The following is a 25,262-nucleotide window of genomic DNA, read 5'->3' as shown; positions in this document are numbered from 1 at the left end:
TCTGATCCATGACCAACACAATGGTGAGGGCTGAAGAAGCAGCAGACACCAGACAACATTACTGAGGATGCCCAGGCTGCAATAAAATCCACCTGGCTCCTCACAAATTGCACAGGACACCAGCTAAGAGCTGGCACAGGATGACAAGGTAAAGTGGCTCCTAAAGGCCTGGCTTGGAAAGGTTATAACTGACCCCTGTCTTACTGAACATAACTATCCTCCTGTTCAACAAGGTATATGCAATTATTTCTGGCTACAATTACTGAATTGTAACATTTCTGACTTCTTTTAAAAAGCTGCCTGATTTTTCCTAGCCATAACCTTTTGCAGAAAAGAAAGGCTGCAGCCTTCTTACTACTTGCACAGGTAATTCTCTCACTGGAGGCAGTCGCAGGAATTTCTTGTTAGCAAACCAAAATTTTGTATGTGCACTCTAATGACATTAGTTAAGTAAAAAGGGAGGAGTTGATAATTTTTCCTTAAAATGACCGTCTGCAAAACACAATTGCAGGTAAAAGACAAACAGATTAGAAGATTAACTCTCCAGAGGCAGACAAATGCCATCTGGTCTATGAATCATATTCTAGGTATGACACTCTTCTGGCAGATGATACATCTTTTGACATACACAAATGTGTTTCGCTAAAATAAATAAACAAACAAATAAATAAAAATAATGCTTAAAAGCTGCCTTCCCTCAGGTAACACTGAATAAGCCCCTAAAGCTGCAACAGAACCCTTCATTCCTCAATCAGGGCTAAGGAGTGATGGTTTTAAGCTGAAGGAGGGTGAGTTTACATCAGGTATTAAAAAAACATTTTTTACAATGAGGAGGCTGAGGCCCTGGCACAGGTTTCCCAGAGAAGCTATGGCTGCCCCTGAATCCCTGGAAGGGTCCAAGGCCAGGCTGGATGGGGCTTGGGGGAACGTGGGACAGTGGAGGGTGTCCCTGTGGCAGGGAAATGAGATGAGTTTTAAGGCCCCTTCCCACCCAAAGAAGGCTGGGATTCTATTCTAAGCCCTGCCTGGCACTTGCTCCTGTGGCTTAGAGGCACATCTGGCCCTGAAACCCTGGCAAGCAGAAGAGCTTTGGGCCCTTCAGCTGGAAGAAAGACATCAGGAGGGGTCTTCATAGCATTTACTGCGGATTTCAGTCTTTCCCCTGCTTTCCATGCTGCACCTCCTCTCAGCAAGACAAGTCATTCCTTTCCAGCCCAGGCAATCTTTTTGTTCCAGGGAATCCTAGAACTAACTCGCCTTTCATTGCTGTAAATTGTTCCCATCAGGAATGCTGAGTCAGGAACCCTAAGTCTGGAGCAATTGTGCTGTGGTTAAAAACAAATCCATCATCTTTCAAGACTTTCCCTGTGTTATCTGCAGGGTTTACTGCCTCACTAGATGTTATTACATTATTTCCAAATTTCCCACAAGGCACTTCAGTCTTGAATGTCTCACAAAAACACTAAGTTACATTCAACAGAAAACCACAGAGTATTTTCGTCAAGCTCACATATAAGAAAAGTTATTGGGCAGAACGATGAACACAAATAGCTACTAGGAAATAATTACAGATACCTAGAAGCAAGACGAAGATTCTTCTTTTGCTCCAAGCAAAAAAACCTTGACTCAGCTACACAAACATTTATAAAGGTGGGTGTGAGTGTGAGCGGCTGTGCCCCAGCCCAGCCTAGCAGCTCCTGCTGCCTCAGCCCCTAAGGCTCCAGGGTTTGCAGAGCCTGCCCATGATGACTAGAAAACCACTGCTGCTGGCCACTTTTGGATTGGTGTGTTTGGGTTTTCTAAAAATTTAATTCAACTAAGACCCTGAATACCGATTAGATCTAAGCCCCAGCCTAACCCCTCCAATGTTATGTAATCCCTAAAATCCAAAAAGCCTTGAAAAGCTTAAATTTGACAGTGCCAGTGATATCATGCTGCTGAAAGGTTTCCATGGAAACCCCTCCTACCACTGCCATATGCCTGTGGCTCTCCATGCCCGAGCCCAGCATCCTCTGCACAATGCCCCCAGCACCACAGCTGGGGAGAACTGGGAGGAAATTACCGCAGCCCGCCGGGTGCACCTCAGCTCCTGTGCTGCCCACCCAGCCATGCAGCAGCAACAGCCAAGCCGGCTCTGTCGCCTGGGCGGGATAAAAGCCATCAGTGCCCAAGAGACCTCCCCACCAGACAGAACCCCTTAAAGGACCAGGCAATGCTTCTGAAAAGGGGACGCTGAGTCCTGGCTCCCTCCTCGTCCCTATTCCCAGCTCCCATCCCAGGCAGCAGCAGGGCCACGTGCCAGCTGCCCTGCAGGACAGCCTGGCAGCCTTCACTCAGTGCCGCCTCCAACAGCCAGAGGGTCAAACCCATTTTCATCACAAGCAAGTTAAAAAACAAAACCAGAAAAAACAACTGAACGTCAAAAAGTGTCCTGAATACTCGTGTTGGCAGAGAAGAGCTTAAAAAGGTTCCTCAAACCTGAAAGCAACTAAAAGAAGAAATCTACTGGCTTTAAAAAGCTCCTTTTCCCCCTCACTCCTCTTCACCAACCTTGCTATTCCTGCGTAAATGCAGCTGTAAGGCTTTGTGGTTTTTTCTAAGGAGTAAAGCATAATTTTCTGACATATGTCTGCCCGAACTCACCCTTGCCCAGCTGACAAACTAAAACAAATGCAACAAATTAAACTCTGGGTTAATTTAAGATGCAAGCAAAGGGACGGCCCTTATGACTTTATTTTTCCTCCAAGAAATTGAAAAACTCCCCCTGTTAAAGGGTTCTGCATGTTTAATCATCCTCTCCATCCAGGGCACTTCTGAAATGCCCTTATGTAAGGGTTATGAACCAATTCTGTGCGCTCAGAGACGTGCAGTGGCTCTGCCTGGGTTTGGTGCCCACATGCAGAGGTAAGAAAATGCTGGGAGAGTTCTGCTCAGCCCTGACACCAAACTGTGACTTTACTGCAGATCACACAAATTATGTCCAATGGAGCACAGGCGGCCGGAACTTCTCCTGCCTCCCTGAACACCAGATCCAGCTGAGCAGAAGAGCCAGACCCTTCCTTAGTGGGCTTACATGCAGCCTCTCATCCTGGTTTTCAAGGACAAATCCCTGGCAGGGGAGTAGGGGCATCCAAGATCTGTTTTGTCACACATTTACCCTCCAGAGCGATTTCCAGCAGGAGGTCAAGGAACCCAAGATAGATTTTTTAAGAATGCATCACATACACTTTGGCAAAACAGAGAATAGTCTCAAAAAAGCTTGAGGGAAGCATCAAGCTGCTGTTTCCTCATCTCCCATGAAATCCCTGCCAAAAAGCCTATAGCATAATGCAACAAAACCAAAGTACAACTGTAACATTTTTTTTTTAATTAAATTATGAGTCCAGATTTTTGAGCTTAACATGGATTCCCTTTTTTTGGCATTCACAACTTTAACAGTTATACACATGTTCCAGCTTAGTTACCCTCAAAACACTATCCAAACATTACTATTTCAGGGCATGCTGTGGGGCAAATGAACCCTTCTGGATTCGGGACTGGCTGCTTTGGACCACGTGCTTCCTGCCAACCAGACATGGTTTACTGGCGTCCCCCCCAAAGAACTGAACAACACCCTATCTTTTTCCCTCACACACAAAGCCCAGGGAGGTTTCGCTTTGCTTTCTCCCCCATGTTCTCTGCCAGGCTCAGTGCACCTCCACAGGTAGCTTTTATCATTATTCAGTGCAAGCAGAGGACAAGTGAAGCCACAGTCAGAGTCAGACACAGAACAGCCACAGCAGCCACCTCACACAGCCTGCCTGGAAAAGCAGTGAAATGGCCAAGCACCAGTAACAAGCACAACGGGGCGATTTTGGGCAGCCTCCCACATGTGCCAGGCAGCCCAAGGGAGTCTGCCCTGTGCAAGTGCTCTGCGGAGAGCCACACATGGCTCCTCTGCTGCCACCTCCTCCCCTGCCACTGACCACCCCAACCAGCAACCAGCGCGCCTCGGAGAGCTGCAAAACCTCCCTCTCCGTGAGCCCTTATTTATGGCTGCTGGCTGTGTGTTCCTGCAGCATTTCCAGGGAACAGGACACAGATCAGCCCTCATTCCAACAGCAATGATGTTCAGGAAGGTTTGCAACTTCTCTGTTTAATACCATCACGCCGAAGCAATGCTCATGGGTCTCACAGCTCAGTTTGCTTGTTGGTAGCTGCATTTCATTCAAATTCACGTTACAATTTCCTGCTGAGTCCTGAGGTAGCCAAGGACCTGCTCCCAGGGAAGTCACGTCCTGATGCCCCTTATTCTGAAACTGATGTTCTGAACTGTAAGGATGTATTTTCCCCCATATTGTTTGTTTTCTTCAAAGCTCCAACTCACTTACTCCATTTGTTCCTAAGACAGCTCAGCTCTCATAAACTATCATCTGGTGGCAAGTTTTTGCAGTCAGCAAGCAATAAAATTACCTCTGAGCCTCCTTCTATAGCAGTATGATTCCTATGGCATGCCTTATCCCAGACAAGGGCATGCTGCTTGGCCCGAGCTCTAATCAACATTCTTTCATTTACAAGCAAAAAGAAAAGAGAACAGCATAAAGAACCATGTATCTCTCAGAATGGTGTCTTATACAAGAACTCCCTCAAAAATACCATTTTGGAAATCATTCCACATGTCCCTTCTTTCTCTGGCCTCCATGAAGCCAGTACCTCCAACAACAGAGAAATCCCCAACTGCTATGAGTCCTCACAATCCAGTAGAGAGAGGGGTTTCTGTAGTCTCTGTGCATCAGCCACGGAGCCCAGCAATGAGCACAGGGCCTTGCAGGCAGAGGGGTCACCCACACAGAGGCAGAGGAAAGTCCATTTATTGTCCGGCTCTTCCTTTACAAGTGCCATTTCTAACACAAGGAAAGTTCTTTTGAATCTCTGGCTGAGCTATCCATACAGGCTTTTCACTGACTCCCACTTATTCTTCCTCTAAATATTCAGGCTGGTAAATAAATGTTTTGCCTTCCCGAGCTAATACATAATGTATAAATCAGCCCCAAACACAAAGAAACCTAAAAACAGTTCTCATAAAAAAGATCGAATTTTTTTCCATAAACAACAGCTGGCAAAGTATCTCACAAAAGGAAAAAAAAAATCTTTGCTGATACATTTAATTGCTTCAGAATTTAATGCTTCTCCAAACTTGTTTGCTGCAGCCGATGTTAGAAATGAAGTGTTTCAATCCAAAAACTGCAACTCCATCTCCCACTTCAGGACACACTGCCTGAGGAGAGCTGGAATGGCACAGGTTTCTCCTCAGCCGTTCCAGCCTTCCACAGGATCCTGGAGCTTGCTCCCAAATTCCTGAGGGGATGCTCTGGGCTGGAAAGAGGATGCATCACCTGTGGCACCATCACACAGACACCTTCACGCTGAAACGTGAAGATGAGGGTCTCAAGTATTTTCACCCCAAAATTAAAAAGCAGGTGAAACTGTTCTGTTTAAATTTTGAGTGAATAAAACAGTGTTACACAGAAGAGACGTTAAATGTTTAAAAAAAGAGAAAAATAAAGGCAACAGAGGAAAGTACTTACTCTGACTTTCCTGTAAATATTTTCACCCCCACAGAAGCAGTGCACAGAAACAGAGAAACAGTGCACAGCCACACCAGAGTGTGTGTTTGCCTGTGTCTGCACTCTGAGGGCCATCCCACTGTGCCTGCTGTTAAGCATGTCAATAAATAAAGATGGGTTTGCCCCGACAGCCTCACCTGAAGTTCCGTACAGAACCTCCCCGGCAGTTTCTGTTTACCCCAAAAATCAGACCTCATTTTTACAGGCCTGAGTGCCCCAGCCCTTGCTGATGTGCCACGCAGCTTGTCAGATGGGCAACACCACCCCAAACCATTCCTGAGCTTCCCACAGCCCGTCCCGCCCAGCAAGGGAATCTCTGCACACCAGAGAACCTCCCTTCTCTGTGATTTCCAGCACCTACAGAGCCACGGACACAGAGCACAAACCTGGCATGGCACACAGCCTGTCACCTTCCCAGCACCAAGCACAAGCCTCTAGTTTGTTTCAGTTTTCCATACACTAATCCCTCACAGCAATGTCCTTTGAGCAGTTCACTTACTTCTTTGAGTTTTACAGATAAAACACAAAGTATGTGTTTCTTCTGCTGGTCTTGTGAGAGTAGAAAAATAAGGCAGTAAATTAAACCTGGTCTGTCTGCAAACCTCCTCCCTCTGAAATTGGGCAACAGGCTCTGCTTTAACCGCACCAGCCCTCTGCTTGCCCAAGCTCCAGCAGGATTGGCAGCACCCCATTTGTGGGAGATGGAGAGGGCGCCAGCCCTGTCCCCCAGAGTGACACCCCAGCTTCACCTGCAGAAGCAGTGTCACCCGGGGAGGTTCTGTGCAATCACCATCCATGGGGCTGGCAAAAGGAGCGTAAGTAACAGGACTTTCTCTAGTTCCACTGGTTGCAGGCAAGTCTGCAGCTCCACTAGGAATGTGCCATGGATCTGCAAAATCAAAATAGGATGGGAAACTGACTGATAGCACACACCCTTAAAAGGCCATCCGATCCTGATTTGCAGGAGTCATGGAGAAATCTGCCAGGGGAAACATCAATCCTGTCTTCCGCTCCACAGTCCCTGGCTGGGCAGAGCACTCCGTTTGCTCTGCAGAGCAAACAAGACCGAGGCGCTCATACGCGTGCTCGAACACGGATGCACACATGCCTGCACATCAAGGTCTCCTCCAGCATCACTAAACACCACCAAGAGCTCCAAGGAAACTTGGAGCCACAGGTTATGGGTAACAACGAATCACATAACTCAGCTGTGGGCTGCTGGGTCCTCTTGGCTCCCTGTGTGCTCACCTACTTATTGATTTTGTTCTGAAGGCGGGTTAAATATCCCTGCAAGTCTTTCCCAGGAGACAGCGATTCAATCCAAACCATTCAGCACAGACGCAGTGGAGATAGGGCAGAAGACTTACTGGCTTTTAACAAAAGCTTCACTTGGAATTTATGGGGTTTTTTTTAAGGAAAAAGTGAGTTTGGAAAGACATGTCAAAAAGAGGAACCCAAGTGCAAGAAGAACATGACATTAATTCAAGCACAGAGGCTGCATGAACAGCTCAATTCCCTCACTCCCAGCTTCTCCCCAAGCACACGAGCGGTGGTGGCTCAGCGGAACTTTCCATCTCCCAGTCCAAGTATTTGTCAGCTCCTGCATCCTGATTAAATCTGTAATCCTGGTAACTGGGGATGGGGTAGAGGGCGAGGTTCAGCACTACCCACAGAAGCCTCACTCCCTAGGGATCCGACAATCTCACTCCAAGGCAAGGTTCATGGGATGAGATTCATCTGCACTCCCCCGTCCACTGCTCTCTGACCTGTCCTCTCCGGTCCCTTGCCCACCCCTCTGCTTTGGGGGCTGCCAGGGGTGGGGGCACAACGCAGCGACCAGAAAGGATGTGGCAGCACAGCTGGACAGTCTCACCAGGCCTGCCCTGCTCACCTGAATGGCTGCGGGTCACTTCACTGCCTGGCCTTGCAGCCACACATCTCTTGTAGGTCCATCAGTCCAGGGATGCCGGCAGTCACCACCAAATCTCCAGCTGTTGCTATGGCTACACAAAAGTCGCTGCATCCCTGCATGAAGCATCCTGCCTCACTGAGGGTCCTTGCAGCAACCAACTGCCCTGGAGGACATCCTTGAGATCCTGCTTGCTTCAAGAGTGGCTCTGGTGTCCTCTCACAGAAAATCCATGCCCCCTCCTTCCCTTTTCCTCAGCACACTGGCCTCCTCTCAAGAGGCAGCTTGAGAGGAGCACAAAGCTCAGCAATTCTTACTGCAGAGCACAAAGGTTCGCACAGGGTACAGGAAACACTCAGATTCCCAGGGAAAATGAAACGCAAGGAGCTACTTCATACAGAGATACCAGTTACTGACTTGTTAACTGGGAGATGCAAGAGCGCACTGGGGAAGTGTCACTCAGTCCACTGGCCCAATCCCAGTGGCAAACACATCTTACACTTTGCTTGCACTTTTCCCAGTGAACATGGCACTGGGTGTACATGGAGCCAGAAGGCAGTGTCAAACACACCCCACCAGCCTGAGCAGCCACCTCTCCCACTGCCAGGGCCCTTCTCCAGGCATGCTGACCTGCCCGTGGCACGCTGACACGGCCGCGTCTACCACGAGCACAGGCAGGGATCCCATCAGGCACTCGGCTTGCAGCCAGGTTTTACGGAGTAACAGGCATAGATAGCTCCTGTGGGCAGCAGCCTCCTCCCGAGGAAGCCATCCATGCAGTGAGAAGGCACAGGGCTCCCCCTGCCCCAGCCCACAGGATATGTGAACCCTGACTCTGCTGAGCTGTGCTGGAGTTCTGATGATGAATAATTAATTGCTGCTTTGTTTTCTGGTGAAATTCTATAGCAGTAATTATCTCTGTTTTAACATAAAATAATGATCACCTTCTCCTTTCCTCCTCTTCTACTGCCAGTTAAGAGATGGGAAGACAGCACCTCTGGCTCATGATTCCTCAGAGCCCTTCAGGACTGGAGGTGCAGAGGTGGGGAATCACCGGGAGGCTCTCCTGGGCCAGACAGCTTGCCAAGCTGCAGAAGGACAGAGCACTGCGGTGCTTGGGGGTCCTGGTTTAGGGCAAATTAGGGGGAAAACCTCCAGAAGGAGCCCCCCCCGCTGAAAGCAAACCCCCAAAGCCCCTCCCCCTACCTGGTTCGGGAAGAATTTCCTTGGAGACAAGTGGAAAAAACCTGTTTATTCAACAGGCAAAGCATTCCCCAGCACAAAAAAATGAACAACACCAGATGACAAAATTCTTTCACCGCTTTGAAGAAATGACAAATTCAGAAAGTCTCTCCTGGGAGTGGTCGCTCTGTTATTGGTCCCTCCGGCGCTGGGAATGGCTGCTGCACGCCACAAAGTGCAAGCTCCCGGTGTTCCCCAGGTCCCAGTCCAGAGCAGGTTCAAATGGTTCCAAGAAAAGGGAAAGAAAAACAGTCCAGGGAAAATTCAGACTGCCTAGCTAAACTACCTAACAAGCAAAAGCAAGAGCAAAAGCAGGAGCAAGAGCAAAAGCAAAAAGCAAAAGCAGCACTATGTACTGCGCCGTCTGTGTCCAGCAGACCATGAGGGGAGCAGGCTGATAACAAAACAAAACTTCGCTTTTCAGAGCCAGTCTTGAAGGCACAGAACATAATATCCAGTAAAAACAGAACAGAAAACTGGGGATACAAGCATCATAACGTCACCCTAGGCCTTGGTTACAAACACTCTGCTCAGGACTGCTCACTCTCTTTTATCCCACCCCTCTTTTTTCTATGCATATATATATAAAACCAAGGAAAGGGTTTATTCCTAAGTATTTCCCCCTCCAGCAGAGAGGCACAACCACAACTGTGCAAACAACGCATTTCTGGCAGATACTCATGCAGGCTCATGCCTATGGGGGACACTGCCAAGACCAGTGGTGAGGACAGAAAGCTGTGGCACTGCCTGGACACTACTTTCGGTCACTAGCAAAGGCACACAATGAGCTGGGGGGCAGCAGTTTTAAAGAAAAATCACTCACCTCTCCATTTTCTAACAGAAGCAGCAGGGAAATAACAAAGGACCTGCACATATGGGCAACCAATATCTAATCTGGGAATTCTTTTTAATGCAGTCCACAAAAAAAGGGCATTTTAATTAAATATTTTTCTTTTACCCACTGCTGCACACTAAATCAAACTGCTTCAGCATTAATATATGAAACTATTATTCTGTGCATGCGTAAGTGAATTTACACACGTGTCTGTATATAAAAACTACACAATTAAGCATTGCTTAAAATGCAGATTGCAGATGATAAAAACTCCATCTTGACCGTATCAAAACCTGACTTGGGACGTTTTATTTGATTCTTGGTCATTTAAATCTAGTGTAAATGCAATGAAGTCAATGAAGCCAATAATAATTTATATTCATGGAAAATCTGGACCTTTGATTTTTAACTACTAACTACCGGCAAGAACCAAAAAACAAGCAACAAAAATCCTGTTTGCAACGTGGGGCCAGATGTTATTTTTTGTCCTTTGCAGTAATTGCTCAAAAATACCAATTTTAAAACAGAACTCTAAGAAAGGTTTATCCTAGATCTTAGAGCTACATCAGCTTTCAGCCCTGAAACTTAAGTTAATGCTTGAGGCCCCTGCTTACACATTCATGTTTGATCTGTGAAATACTACAGACACACCAACATCTAAAGCATGTGCTGGTAAGTACTTGTTCTGATTTCCTTCATTATCAAGCTCACTCCCTTCTACCCTTCTAGCATCATAGAGAAACTTTAAAATAGCTTAGGAAAGACACTGTCATTCACGTGATCTGATCAGGAACCTCAAACTCTGTCCCAACAAAAACAAGTCACACATTTTACATGGCCTAGGATCAACAGCCACCGAGGCAAATTACTTCATTCCCAAATTTCTAGGTACTGCAAGTCTAAAATTTTTAACAACCAAAAATTTACAGGAGCACATCTTTTCCTGGGGAGAATCAGGACATTTTACAAAAATGCAGCAATATATTTTTAAATGCTAAGTGGACAACTTGCGTTTATCACACAAGGTGAATAATTCAGGTGTGAAAAAAACTATTCTGGTATCTGGCCAGTCTAGAACATCTACATCTGGTACACAATAACTGCAATGTTAGTGCAGCTGTGAGCAGCCATCTGCACCTCAGCAATGACCCAAGGCAGCCAGAGCCACCAAACAAGGGGACCACACCAACTCTTCCCAGTTGCCAGCCCAAAGCCCTCCACTGGTGCCTTCCAAAACCCTCCAGCTTTCCATGCCCAGCATGTGAAAATCCAAGTGTGTTTTCTTCCCAGAGAAAGGAGCAAATCTGACTTGACAATTTTTTTTTCACTGCCTCCTTAGAAATTCAGGTCACAGGTCACAGGGAAGACTTCTCAGATTACCAGAGTGATGCACAGCAGCAGCCTGGCATCCTCAAGTGTCACAGAAGTAAAACCCAATTCAGGGAGGTACAATGTGATTTTTATTCATGTCTGAAGTCATACTTAGTTGCTTAACACCTTTGAAATGCAAAGGCATTTAAAGATTTGGAAGCAAGGGTCTCCTTTCAGTATTTCAAGCCTCTCTGCTGCCTTTTCCACAGCATACAATAACCAAAGGAGTAACCCAAACTTGCTAAAAGGTCAAAGAAGCAAGCCTCATTCCTCCAGATACAAAGAACAAACAAAAAAGTAACAGAGGAAAAAAGCCAAAATAAATCCAAAAACAAGAAAATTTCTGGGTGTTTTAAAATTATTCCAGAGGGGAAAACATAATCATAAAAAAGGACACAGGAATTCCCCACTCCACCACTGGAGAGCTACCACGCAGATGGGGCTGCACTTCTGACAGACTCTCAAATCTCCTCCTCCTGTGCCTTTGGCAGCAGCAAGTGCACAGGTTCTGCTCTTTTTTACCTACAAGGATTATTCCTTTCTTCCTCCCCCCTTGCCATTATTTCTCAAGACTATAAACATGATTCTTGGGTAGCAACAGGCAATTAACCTTTGGCGTTCCTCACTCCCCGTGCAGCGTGACACACTGATCTTCCCCCAGAGCTCGGCGAGCCCTCTGCACAGCCAGCCCATGATAACACTGCATTTTCCACCAGGAACAACAATTACAACGGGAACAGGCTCATCACGAGCATCACCAATCGAGCAAACAAGTCTCAGTCTGACAGATCTACCCACACTACAGGTGCACATCCCAGCTGTGCTGCAGCACTGAAGGCTGAGCCAAGGTTCTTTTCCATCAGAACAAGCAGTTTAATTACATCTGTTTGATACATGGGTAGATATGTATTCTGGAAAAACTGACAGCAGCTTTTCAGGGAAGACACTGTGGAGCTCACCACTTCTCTTCAGTCTGCACACTGTAGGGACAAAGCTGGCTTTGGAACCTGGAGTTTGCTTTCTCCTTTTGTTTCACTGATGCAATAGAACACACCGAGCATGAACTGGGTAATACCACTGCCACCTCTTGATTTTAATCTCACAAGCTTTGTGTTATTTTCCTCCCTGAAACTATGGCTCTTGGAGCTGCATACATAATCACATGGGAGCACTGGCAAAAATTTAGCAAAAAGAACACCACTGGCCTCCTGTGTATGCCCTGTTTTACAGGGAACTGCGTGGTTTTGGTGATCAATTCAGAGTTTTCAAGTACCCAGCCAAAAGCAATTGTTCTGAGCTTCCCCTTTGGCACACTGTCCAGGTACAGCCCTGCTGTAAAACCAGGTCCTGCCTCAGAGCAATGATGCTCAACTACTTGCTCCCCTGCACAACAGCACAACTCAGCCACACTTGGGCTGTTGCCCCCTTAGATGGCTGAAAAATCCTAGAGAAAATACTTGTGACCACCTCTTATTGCTAAGAGATCCTACAATCCAGCAGTCCCACAAAAAAGCCCAGCCCAGAAGGCGAACCCCAAGCTCCGAGCAAGTCCAGAGCGCAGCACAGAAAAGGAAAAATATCCGCTGTGGTTTCTAGCAAAGGAAGCCATGGGCTCTGCAAGGAGACCTCCAAAGCCCTCAGCTGCCTTGCACATTCCTCTCAGCCAGAGGTGCAGCTGTTGGGACAAAGCCAAACCCAGTGTCTGGACACAACTCGGGCACCAGTGCCGGGCTCCCTGAGCTTCAGCTCCTTGGCGCCACAAGTCAGCACCAAATCTTAGCCCCTGGTCCCTACCAGGAGAACATCTCTCCTTCCTGGCTGCAGCAAGGGAGAACCCGGCTCCCTGCCAGCACAAGAACCCAGAAGACATAAGCATGTTTTTGGTTTTGTTTCTGAGGTTTTAATCCTAACATTCTGGTTTTCTGACCCTTTAGGTCTGAAGTTGACAAACAGAAGCAAAGTGTGGAAACAGAAGTTCAAGCAAATTTCTGTCAAATTCACCAAACTTATAGCTCAGTGAGAGAAGAACATCTTTTTTGCTATTCCTCAAGGATATTTTGTTACTAAACTTACAGCAATTTATTTTTCTAACATTCCCCCAAGTGAAAGCAAGGTTTGGCAACTTGCTAGGCAGGAACAAATTTTTACTTTTCATTTTGCTAGGATAAAATTAATTTTGCTTGAGGGAAGGCAACTTTCAATTGGATTGAGGCTCAAAGAGGAAAAGGAAAAAAAGGAAAACAAAACACAAAATCACTCTTCACACAGAATGCTGTATTTGCTTGGGAAGAAGGCCTTTCTAAACTCTGCAGTTCTCTGGACTTCATTCTGAGCATGGCAGCCCAGCAGAACTCACACCACATAAAGCCCACCACGTGCATAAACAAAAGAGAGAAAAGAGATCAGAATGCTCAGCTCCACTCGAGGGGGTCTGGGATTCTGGCCTTGGGTTTGTGGTTCAGTGCCAAAGGGGCTCTGAAGTAGTAAGTAGTCAGCAAGGGTTACCTGCTCCACAGCCAAGCACTACAAATTACACTACCATGAGCTATGACTCACCGGAGAAATATTGATAAAGGAGAAAGTTGCTTTTGAAATAAGATTAAGAAATGTAAAAAATAATTGCACAAAAACTTCTTTGGCTGTTTAAATTAAGCACTTTTACGCCTGAGGGTCTAAATGAATACAGGGAGAGATCTTTTTGTTCCTGCATCAACCAAGTATTTCCTGCTATTACTGATAATGACTTTAAAACAGCACACTTAAGCAGGGCTGTTACTTTATTTTCAGCCTTTCTGAGGTGGGAGTAGAAGCACTAAAGCAGGGGAGGAAGGAAGGCAATGACAGCTTGTCAGAGGAAGCATATGTCAGTCTGGTGAGGAGCTAACAAGGGCTGCCACCGAGACCTCGGCCACCCCCTCCAACCTGAACCTCTAGACATGTGACATCCCATCCTGACACAGCCCGAGAGCCTGTCACCTTCTGGCAGCTAATAAACCATGTCTGAAATAAGAGCAAGCTTTGGAGCAAGCTCCAGTGCAATTTGAGTTCTGAATGTGGTAGCACGGGGACCTGACCCAACATTAAACCAGCTTAATCCTTTTTCTTGGCTTCCAGTGGGTGAATCACATTTCTGAACAGAACTGCGTGAGTAAATGATATTTTGCCTGAACTGACACAAGTAATTCTCACTCTTTCCTCGTCATCTTTTGCATGAGCTAAAACTGTCAAACATGGCCCAGAATCACAAGTGTTTCATTTAAACAGTGTCACTGCTTCAGTGAATAAACTGTCCATTTTTTTTTTGTCCATCTCTAGTTCCACACACCTTCATGTGGATACCACAAGGACAAGGGGATGGGTAGGAGAGGCCAGAAGAGCATCTGCTGTCTGACAGTAGACACTGCCATGAGAAGCCACCAAGATCCAAGAGGGAGGGAACAGGCAGCTCTGACTGCAGGGCTGAACACTCAGAGGACAGGCAGCAAGAGACAAGAGGCTCCTTAGAAAAGATAGCAGGCTGCTCTGTGCCTCTGCTTCCACAGTCACTCAACACAACCACCATCAGCCACAGGACCAGGCCAGAGCCCATGATGGGCATTTCTCAGAAATAGGTCAAAAAACAAACAAACAAACCAACAAACAAACAAACAAATCCTAACAATGGTCTTTAGGCTGGAATCAGTCCATCTCACCACTTTAATATTTCTACAGTTTTTGTTGCAAAGGCAAAGCGAGCAAAACCCCTACTATGTGGAGCAGTTCTGATGATGAAATGATACTAGATAGGCCATTGGATAAACCACTAGGAAATGAAAGTAGCAGTTGGCAAATGTCATGGCAGGCATTCAAATGAGCCTGCAATCACCCAAGCAGCTAAAAAACACAGATCTTCCCTTCAGCATGCCAAGGTGTGTTTATTGCCAACATAGCACAGAAGCCAAGCACTGCAAAAAACCACAGCGCATTTCAACAGGAGGCATTTCACTTCCCTCCACCAGCAGATGAGGTAAAACTGCTTTCTTAAACAACCCACTTCTGCCGAGCTGCAAGGTGTTTATACAGGCTCGCTTGGGAAGTAATCAGGAAAAAACCCCTTTTCAGGCAGCCTTTCCCTCCTGATACCTGCTCAAGGGAAGGAGAAGCACCTGAAGGCCGACACACATGGTGCTGTGGGGATGCTAGGGAGGTTTGAGCTCTGCTGATTCCCAGGTCACAAGGGGCTCCCAGGGTTTGGTTATACAGCACTCATGCATCATGCTCAGCAGCACCACAAAGTGCCCCAGTTTCCCCGAGCAGCCCTTGGAGAAGGCAAAGGCAGCCGTGCTCGGTGAAACCCCAACTGCTGTGCCACCATCTGGGGCCTGATCCAGCACCAGCACAGCCAAGGGAAGGACTGTGCTGCCCTGGGGCCGTGGGACCGAGCTTTCCCTCAGCTCTGCCTAACAGCCACAGTTCCTGCTGTCAGGGCTGTGCCAGGATTTCAGCCACCCTACTCCTGACCACACTTTCAAACATGAAAGCACAGCTAACACCACTTTGCCCTCTTGTGCTGTAGAATCACAGGCAGCACCACTGTCATTCACAAAACGCTGATGTGCCCATGCCCTTCTGCCAGCTCTTTTACTCACTTGTTTGCTGAGCAGCAGAACTGAAGCATCCTGCAGGTCATCCTCAGCCCGCAGAGCTCAACAGGTAACTTTCACAGACACTGCATTTTAGGAGTGTCCCACTCCCAAATGCTTCTGACTGCCACCTGGCCTAACACTAACACAGTACTTAACCTCTCAACAGTACTTAACACTACTTAAAGTTAGTTGCATTTGCACTATGACAAATCCAAACAAAATCGACAAAACCACAGGCAGGACCTTAACTCTGTTACTGTCACTTCCTTTCTGCAGTACTTTGCATCAGTTTCTACTACGGAATGTCACATCATGACAGTTTCAAGAGGAAACAGTAATTTCACATATCTAAGTATTTCTGCATTTCTGCTTTCTCTCTTCTGAGAAAATACAGAGTACTCAGTAGTTATTGTTCTACTTTCTGAAAAAAAAAAAAGGGGGGCAAAAACCCACACATCACAAATAAAATCTCCCATGCTTCCTACAGACCACTCTATTTGGTGAGGGCAGCAGGAACAGCTGCAATGGTGAGACAGAAGGTGCTGAGCTACGGAGCACAGTGGGGGAAAATATTACTGCCAGTGCTGATGTGAAGCTGCGAGACTGGGTCTGCACTGTGCCAGAGTTATGCAAACAAGCAAAAATTGAGTAAGAAGAATTTTTGTACCAGTTTTTGCTGTCTAAAAAAGACCACAATCATCCATCTGTCCAGAAATGTTATTAAGGATTATGGCAGAGGAAAAATTATAGGCAGAAAAGTGCAGCCAGAACTGGATTTGTTAGAATTTCTCCTGGGGCACATAACCTACATTAGTCCTGAAGAACAGAGAAAAATCCTTCCCCTCTTCTCCCCAAAACTTGAGGAAATTATATCCAAGCTCTGCTGTGAAGAGCAGCGTTTATGGACTTAAAAATAAGTAAGTCTTGTCAGTACAGATGTGAGGAAGGCCTGAGGAGCTAGAGGCAACTTTCATTCCTACCTGGTTCAGTGCAGTTTCTGATGTAGAGCTGCCCCCCATCCTCTGGAAAGTCAGTCATGTTCTTCTCACGTGCTTGCAGGAGCTGTCGCCCGCTCCACTTGTCGCCATTTTCCACAGAATAGCTCAGGGCATCGTAACCTGAAGGAAAAGAGCAGTAATACATGAGGAAAGGCAACTCCTGATTCTGCTCCTGAACATCTTGAAGCAGACAAAACATTTGCATTTTAAAAATAGCACGGCCCCTTGGGTTTAAAAAGGCAGTGTTTCTAAGCCCACTGGAATGGGATGCAGCCAGCAGCTCCCCATCCCACGGGAGCCATGTGCATTCTTCCATAGTTTCTGAAGTCCATCCTAGGAGAGCATCTCTGTTTTCCCACCCAGCACCATCTGACTGAAGTCAGAACACACCTCTGACTCACTTCCACACCTCCACGCTTCCAGTAACAAGAAATATCCATGAACACAAGGGGCAGTACTTTGTCTCACTACCTTTGACTCAACCCTTGCTCTGCTTCCCCTTTGGCTTTTCCTTGGTGCTGCTAAGTGAAGCTCTGTTTTAGCAATGTCAACAAAGACAGCTGGCTGATTTCTACAATATTCCTGGCACAAGGCTGGTCAGCCCTGGACATGCCATGTCTGCCTAATCAGCTGGACAAACATGCTCATGTGTCAGTTCCACGCCTCCTATGCTGGTTCAGATTCAAGGGTGGAAGAAAAAACTCGTTTTTTTTTTTTTTTTTTTTAAGCCAGAAGATATCCACACACCAAATCAGCCCTCTTGCAATGGAGACCTTGCAGCCCTCCAGTAACAAACAGCATCTGAGAGGCATTTCCTCCCACCCATTCATCCCCTTCCCAACAAGGAGAACATGGGCTCTCTCAGACAGACTTCTGAATTATTCCCAGCTTTGTCCACTACTTTGGAAACAGATTGCAGGCAAAAAAGCAGTGGGATAGAGATTCAAATCTTGGGCCAATGTCTCAGAGGGTGATTAAGGACAAAGGAAAAGGTTCTCTGCAGGTCCCAACCCTAGTGTTAGGTTCCCTGGCACATTCAGTTGAGAGGGCTGTCCAGCCTGAGACTTGTCTGCCTTGCCCAGATCATGCTCTGCTCAGGCCACTCCATGTCACACTAGGAGGGTATGTTTGGGAAAGGGCTGCCTGGGAATCTGCATCCCAGGCCACCAGCAGTAACTGGGAGCAATGCTCTCAGGATACGCAGGAGTCATATGGGTGCATGTTTGGGGGAACAGCCACAGCTGCACGGGCAGCCTGAAAGCACCCCTGTTTTCTAAGCAAAAAAAAACCCATTTACCTTGGTAAACTAAATATCATCATTTGAAGCTTCAAGCACTTTGTCCTTTCAATGTTTTACAAATGTTAAGAGAATGGAATTTGCTTGTCAGTTTAGTCTGTAAGCACCAGTAAGATTAAGCTGATATAAGCGAGCTGCATTTCCAAGAAGGAGCACAGGCTGTAATGCAGCATCAGGGATCTCCTCTAACAACAAACACTTTGATAGCCTTAGCAAAGCAGTTTCAGTTCCACATACAAGCTGCTTTCAAAGCAGAGGAACTCTTTTCCAAGCTGGCAAGGCTTCTCTGTGTCACTGCATGGAGCAATGGTATGAGGGACGGAGGACACAGGGACTGCCACGGCCCCAGACCTCCGGCAGAACCTCTGCCTCTCTTGGATGGCAAACTCTTCCAAGCGAGGGGTAAAGAAGAAGAATGTCATTTAAGGTGACTTTGGAAGGGGAAAAGCTTATTTTGGCAATAGGATTGTTTATAAAGGCTACATCCAGCATTGACAAAAATCAGAGTAAATAGCGGTGGACCTGGTCCACGGCCGAGCTTGATGCGGTGACTGACACCAGGAAAAGCTGTCCTCTGGCACCTTCAGGTTTGAGCAGGGCCAGCTGTCCCACAGCAGAATTTGCACCCCACCACCCCCAACATCCTACCTAGGGCATCTCCATTCTAAAACACATTTCACTCAACAGAGCAATAGAAAATAGAAGTTAGAGATGAATCTTTTTCAGAGCTTTGGCCTTCCAAGGATTTTCCTGTGAAAACAGGGACACGTGGAGATTTTAACCTTGCTAACAAGGACACTCAGTGACACATAAGAGGGTCCCTGTGGTTTCCCCATGTGCTGGCACCAGTCTCCTTGTGGTGTGGTGGAGGCTGCTCAAGGCCTGCCCTGCTTTAGGTGCTGTCACGAGGCACAAGCACCAGGGATATCACCTCAGCCACAAAATTCCACAGCAGGGCTGCCAGGCTACTACCACCATGGCCAAACTCTTCTTCCCAAGGAAAAGCAGGAAAACTTAAAAAAAGAAAGTTAACAGTTTTCCTTCTCAACTGTAGTTATTCAGGATTGGATGATTTTTAATGGGAACCACAACAAAGAGTTTTTTTCATTTTCTCAGCAGAGGTAAAGACTGCTAAACATCCTGCCTCAGCTACAGTGCCATTTTGGGCAAGCAAGATGGAACACTTTTCTTATCAATGTTCTAGCTGCTAGCTTTATTATAAAGTATCACTGTGACATCCTCTAAAGCTCTGGTACAATTAAGAGTTTTTCCAAAGTTCTGTATCATAGTATATTTGAAAGTGAGAGAATTATATTTTCAAGCACTGAACATCGCAACAAGGTATTTTCCACAACTACAATTACCCAGCACCAGTTTTACATTACGCACTCCGAACCCAGGTTCTGGAGAGCTTTACTGGCGCTTCCTCCCGGAGATATTCCCATGGACAATAAGCACATGAGTCATTTTTCCCTGTCTTTGTGCCTGCTCTGCATTTCATAACAGAACTAAGACAATGCAGACGGTGCATTTTGAGTAGCTGCGTCTCTTTCCATAAGACAGGGAGTACACAAGTGTGTGCTTGCTGGGAGTTCCTGTCCCTGCTAGGCTGGGGTGGCAGCCTGCTGGGCACAGCCTCTCCAGCAACACTGCTCACCTGTTCCACTTATGAGCCATGAAAATGAGGTGGAGTGGAAAAAAGAACTGATCAGACAGCTCAGAACTCCTGGAAAAACTCCGTGTGTGACCCAGATCTCCACATGGGAGCTCAGGAGCTCCTTACGCTATTCCAGATGGCTCTGGCTGGAGTTTACAACTTTCAGTGCTGCAGAAACACAGCCAAACTCATCCTGGCTGCACTTCCCAGCATGAAGAACACCACCTTACAATGCCGAACAACATCCCCATCCTCCCCAACTGCACTCTGATCTCACAGGCGCATTTATTTTCAGCAGCAAGCAAGGCACAGGAACCCCATCAAGATGGAACAGCAGCAAGACCTCGGAGCAGACACTCAGCTCCTATAGGGCACAAAGCAGGCTGGTGTGGAGGTGGAGGTCCCACGGGACAGGGAGGCCTTTGCACAGCTGGTCCAAGCAGCCAAATGAGACAAGAGCACCCAAATCCAGAGCTGGAAGAGGAGAAGCAGCTCATCCACTGCAGTGGAGTGTTCGGCTCAACAATGCTGAGGTGAAGAAAGGCAACAAAGATGGAAGGTGCTCATGAGCAGCCAGCTGGAACAGGGAAGAGCTGATGGGCCAGGGGCTGGAGTAGGGAAGACCTGACAGGCAGGGCCTTTCTCTGGCAAAAAAAAAGCACTGCTGCCCAGGAGAGCTGGCAGGTATCCACAGCTCTCACTGACAATAAACTACTTTCTATGAAAACTGCTGGTCAGAGCCAAAAACAGCACAGCTTTTCTGAAATATGCTTGCCCTTCCTCCTCTCTCATCTGTCCCTTTTATCTATTGTTTTCATGGTGGAGCTTTGGGTTTTGGATGGTTGGTTTCACAACCAGCTGAATTATCTCCGTCTCCCTGAAATGTTCCTGCAGTTAATACAACAGGGAAATATTTCAAAGCAAGAAAAAAGCTGGAAGAAGCACGAGCTTCCTCATAAGCCAGTGCACAGGTGAAGAGCAGTAGTGTGGTGGCCTCAGGACAGAAGAGATGAGCCCTGATGGAAGCTCAATCAGCACACAGCTGAATGAGCTGCAACCCTACTCCACAGCTGCCCTCCCATGGCCGAATCCCTGTGGCTGCTGGCCCCAGACCCTCGGGGACATGTCCAGCCAGCCCCTGCACCATCAGACCTACTGCAGATAGCCACCACAGGATCTGAGCTTGTGATTACATAAACACATCATAAATGGATTAGCCCTTTGCCTAGGCTGATCTGGGAGATGCTTTTCTTCCAAAATCATCAGCAGCAAGGACCATAAATATAGCATCCTCAGGGAAAAAAAATTCCAAACAACAAAAGCCCCAGAAATCCCACACCTGGCTGTGACAAGCAGCCGGCTCCTTACACCTGATTTCAAAGCTGTATTTCCAGGCATCCTGACCTACATGGAAAGGGCAGGGAAAGCACACTGGCCATGCAGAAGGGCAGGGAAAGCACACTGCTGATAATACCTGTACTCACAAGTGAGGCACGGAGGCCAGAGCCAAGCTGCAGGCAGAAGCCAAGCAGGGCAGGGTCCCTGCACCAACAGCCCCTCACCACACACTCTCCCACGTATTTTCTATGTGAACACCAGCAGAAAAAAACCCACAGCCCCCACAAAACCTCAGGCACACCTACAGCTCCCACACACCTCCAAGGAGGCTCCCCAGCTCCCTCCTAGGAAGCAAAGAGCCCGCTGAGGGTCCCACAAAGCTTCTGCCCCTCCCAGCCCAGCACTTCTCTCCACAAAGCCCAGCTGGAGTAGGGAGGGCAGAGCACACTCCGAAGGTCCAACAACAGCTCCACAGTTCTCATGGCAACAGCAAAATGTGACTTTTGGTTTATTTTAACTCTGAAAAGCTGCCCAACCTCTAGAAGTGAAATTTCCACATGCATGCTGCTGGGGCCTGCCTCTGCTCCACCCTGAGAGCAAAGGAACTTCCAAGGACAGGCAGCGCTCAGCAGAAATGCACTCATTGCTCATCAAGCTCCAGGTGAAGTCCCTGCACCACCTCACACAGCGAAGCCCAGGGGATGGAAAAGTGTCCCCGCAAGAGATGAAGAGAGTCCCCAAGAAATCCTTGGCTCCTACATCCCAAAGAGTGCTGGATTAAGCTTAGTTAAGTGAAGATAAAATTCTGTCTTGTGTTCCCTACTGTGTTGTGCCAAAAAACTGTTACTGGATATGTGATTATTCCAAGCTTCCATGATTGTTCATTACCAGTTTGTGCAGAAACTTATGTTTTCTTTAGTATTCGTATCAGCTTGACCACTAAATTGACCATTCCGTTCTTTTTGATCTACGCCTAAGTGCAAAAGGAATGCTTCTGCACCTGGTAAAAAATACCACTTTTTACTTCTCCCTATCACAGCCTTGTGTGACTCGGCTCCTCTCAAAAGTAAACAGGGTTTTACTTCTCCTGACAATATTTTCATGCTTCTATAAATTCCCCATTTTTACCACGGACATACCTCTGTGACCCTGCCCAAATTCAGAAAATTCTCAAGGCAGCAGCTTCCCACTGGTCTGTACAACAGCACTAAGTACTGTGAGCCCGATTCCCTGCTCTGGTTTCTCGGGGATATCTCATTCCCTACTGCCACTCTCATCTCATCAGCATTTCACCTGGCACGAGTGGAAAGTCCGGGCACTGTTGACACGATCTCTGTGCCTCACAGCCGTGGACTGCCCAGCGTGATTTCCAGAGCTCACTGGCACAGCACGTCTCCCCTGACAGAGCTGCTGCCTGTTCCTTCTGCTTTTTGTCCCAAGGATGGGACAGTCTCTTAACACTGGCCAGAAAACTGCTTTTGCCTCCTCCTCTTATGGCTGTCATAGAGGAAAACTGCAGGAGTAGATGAAGTGCTATCCTTCACGTTAACGTGCTGCGGGCGTCAGCATTCCCCCCCTGCCCCAAATAAACAGAAAGGAAATTTTCAGAGGCAGAAAAGGGAGATGGAGAGCAAATTCCCCTTTCCAACACATCCCTGAGGCAACTCCTCTCCCTGACCGAACTCCTTCCCATGCACCTTGCCCTCATCCCTGCTCCCTGTGAGGGATGCCAGGGAATCCTAAAGCACATCCAGACCCCCTGCTCTCTCCCTTTCCCACACTTCACTAGAAAACCCCGCTCACAGAAGGTAGGATTCACAGCAGTAAGGGTGTGCTACAGGTGGCTGCACATCTGGGTCATCTCTATCAAAACCATCCATCACGATTTCCCTTCTTCATGGTAGACAGCGAGGAAAAAAAAGAGCAGCAATGAATTAATCTCCAGCTGACTTTCCATCACTAACAGAGCTACTTTTTATACCATTCCAAGATCCTGTGGCTGCCTGAACCTGGCAATCATGACCTTACAAGGCTGGAAAAGCAGTACTTGAGAGCCTCACTGTTAGCAGACTCTCGGAAACTCTCCGTGTTTCTCGGAAGGATTGGGTAACGTATTACACGAAGAGCTAACTCTCTGGAGAAGGCATTTATCTTTTTAAAAGCAGTGAAGAAACAAACTGTATTTCAAGCCCTTGTGACAGGGGCGAATACCTGGGGTTTGACTGGGGGGTTTGTGCTCGGGAGCTGAACTGTCACTGCTCCATCCCCGACACTTATGTATTTCTCTCCTAATTTTGGGCTGACACAGTGGGAGGAAAGACGGTTTTGGGTGAGATGAAATGTTTTAGTGGAATAAAATTTTTCATTTTGGTTTGCTCTCTTTTACACTTCGAGCTAGATAGAATTCCGCAGAATTAAATTTAGTCTGAAAATACCATAAAAATGTGCTGGGAAAAGAAACATAGCAGCTCTTCCACCAAAAAGAAAAAAAAAAAAAAAAAAAAAAAAAACCAGGCGAAACCATGACTTTATCCCAGTTAAACTGAAAAGTGACACCCTTGTAGCTTTGCCTGAACAATATCTGTCGGTGTCCAAGGCCAGGTTGGACACGGCTTGGAGCAACATGCTTTAGTGGAAGGAGCACTAAAAACAAGCCACCCCTCCCAGGAAAGAAAGGAAAGGGAAAAAGGACTGTTGTAAGCCCTGGCTCCCACTCTGGTATCTCTGATGATAGGGGAAACATCACAAAAGAGATTTTTTTCATGTTTTTCTCCACAAAAGATGATGAAATAACTGGATCTTGTGTAAAAGCAAACAAGCATGAGGGATAAAAAGACTATTTCTCCTGTCCTTTTGCCTTACATCTCCTTTCCCCTTGTGTTTCCCCGCAACACCACCACATGAATCTGTAATTTGTATTTGCTTAATTGCTGTTATTTACTGCTTCCACAGTGCTGGAAAGGCACTTGGGGAACGGAGACAAGTCTCAGCCCTAGACAAGACATTGGCTCTGGTATTTAACCCCACTGTTCGGTAACCAAGTCTGGGTTTGCTGCCTGAAAGCACTTCTAACATGAGGTGACACTCGGGAAAATTGACTGACAGCCAGCCCTCACCAGGCAGTGCAGAGCTGCAGCAGACAGAGTGAAAGGACAGGAATAAAATATAGTGGGACAGGAGTGTGGAGGAGCTGGGAATTGTGAATGAGCAGCTGGGGACAGAGGTGTGAACCCAGGCCAGGCGGAGAGAGAGCGCTGGTAATTCCCCTTTTCCTGCATCTGCTCAGAAAACCCCTGAGATTACTCTTGTCAGTACCAAGAACATGCTGAAGGGCAGCCTGTAACTGATGCTGTGCCTTCCTCCCCATGAAGCTGAGTTCCTGACACCAATACAACTTGGTTCCCAGGAATTAAAATGGGAGACCAAGGTGCTCCAGAAGTTGCAGGGTGCCTGTGGTCCTGTTCCCTGCCAGCAAATGGATCTGGTCTGGAGCTGCCACAAGTCAGCCACAGGCAAATGGGCTCTGAGAGCAGGAGAGAGCACCCACCAAGTGTCCTTGTGGAAAGCCTGGTTCCACACTCCTGTTATCACAAACAGTGCCCTCCACTGCACAGGGGTTACTACCCTCCTTCAGACCGATCTGTGTGTCCCCAAGCCAAGCTGAAAATCACCTTAGTGACAGAGAGTGTTTTCCCTCAGGTACCCACTTCATTAAATATTGAAAGAGCTATTACCTTTCGGGAATGCCAGTACACCGGCTGTGTCCATTATTTATAACATAATGTATTCATTATATATTTTTTCCCATGCTCCTATCTGCTGATCTCATAACAGGCCCTTATACAGAATTTTAAGCAATTAATCCTACCTTAATTACAAACAAATATATATATAAGCCTCAGGACATCTCTTTCTTATATTTATTAGGAGTAAGCAAACATATCTAGAAATAAATCTGGTAGTCAGGGAAGAGAGGTTCGTGGCCAAGCAGCCTGGGAATCACAGAACTGGAGCCAGGCACATTGCAGTTAAAATTGCCAGCTTGGGCTATCTGGAAAAAGTATCTTGTCCTGCCACAGATCCCTTCCACGACATCCATTTCCCTGCTGATGGATGTGGCTGTGAAGCCCAAGATCACTGAGCACATGGGTGCCAGCCCCAGCGCTGGCAGAGCCTCACGGGGCAGGGAGGTCCTGCTCATCCCACTCTGCTTTGTGCCTCCAGGTCCTTTTTCCCAGTCCCACAGAAGGGAATCAGTCCTGGGATCCCTTCAGCAAGAGGCAGCTGCTCAGCCTTGTGCCCCTCTGTTGCAGACCCTGAATTATAACAAAACTCCCGTCCTCTCTCCCATACCCAAACCAAGACAATGGTGACTGAAAAAACT

The 25,262-nt window shown here is 47.1% G+C and overlaps 1 protein-coding gene across 2 annotated transcripts in view; it reads right to left on the bottom strand.

The window, feature by feature from the left end:
* Positions 1-25,262, bottom strand: part of SLC24A3 (solute carrier family 24 member 3) — a 116,032-nt gene that overhangs the window by 81,342 nt on the left and 9,428 nt on the right. For both annotated transcript variants that reach the window (XM_068186299.1, XM_068186300.1), the window contains exon 2: positions 16,569-16,706. In XM_068186299.1, the coding sequence (XP_068042400.1) occupies positions 16,569-16,706 (138 nt within the window). The remainder of the gene's footprint in view (positions 1-16,568; positions 16,707-25,262) is intronic.

This window comes from Anomalospiza imberbis, chromosome 3 (assembly GCF_031753505.1).
Source record: "Anomalospiza imberbis isolate Cuckoo-Finch-1a 21T00152 chromosome 3, ASM3175350v1, whole genome shotgun sequence".
NCBI classification, from domain to species: Eukaryota; Metazoa; Chordata; class Aves; order Passeriformes; family Viduidae; genus Anomalospiza; species Anomalospiza imberbis.
Note: the sequence above shows the minus strand (reverse complement) of the source record. Positions and strands in the feature narration are given on the sequence as shown.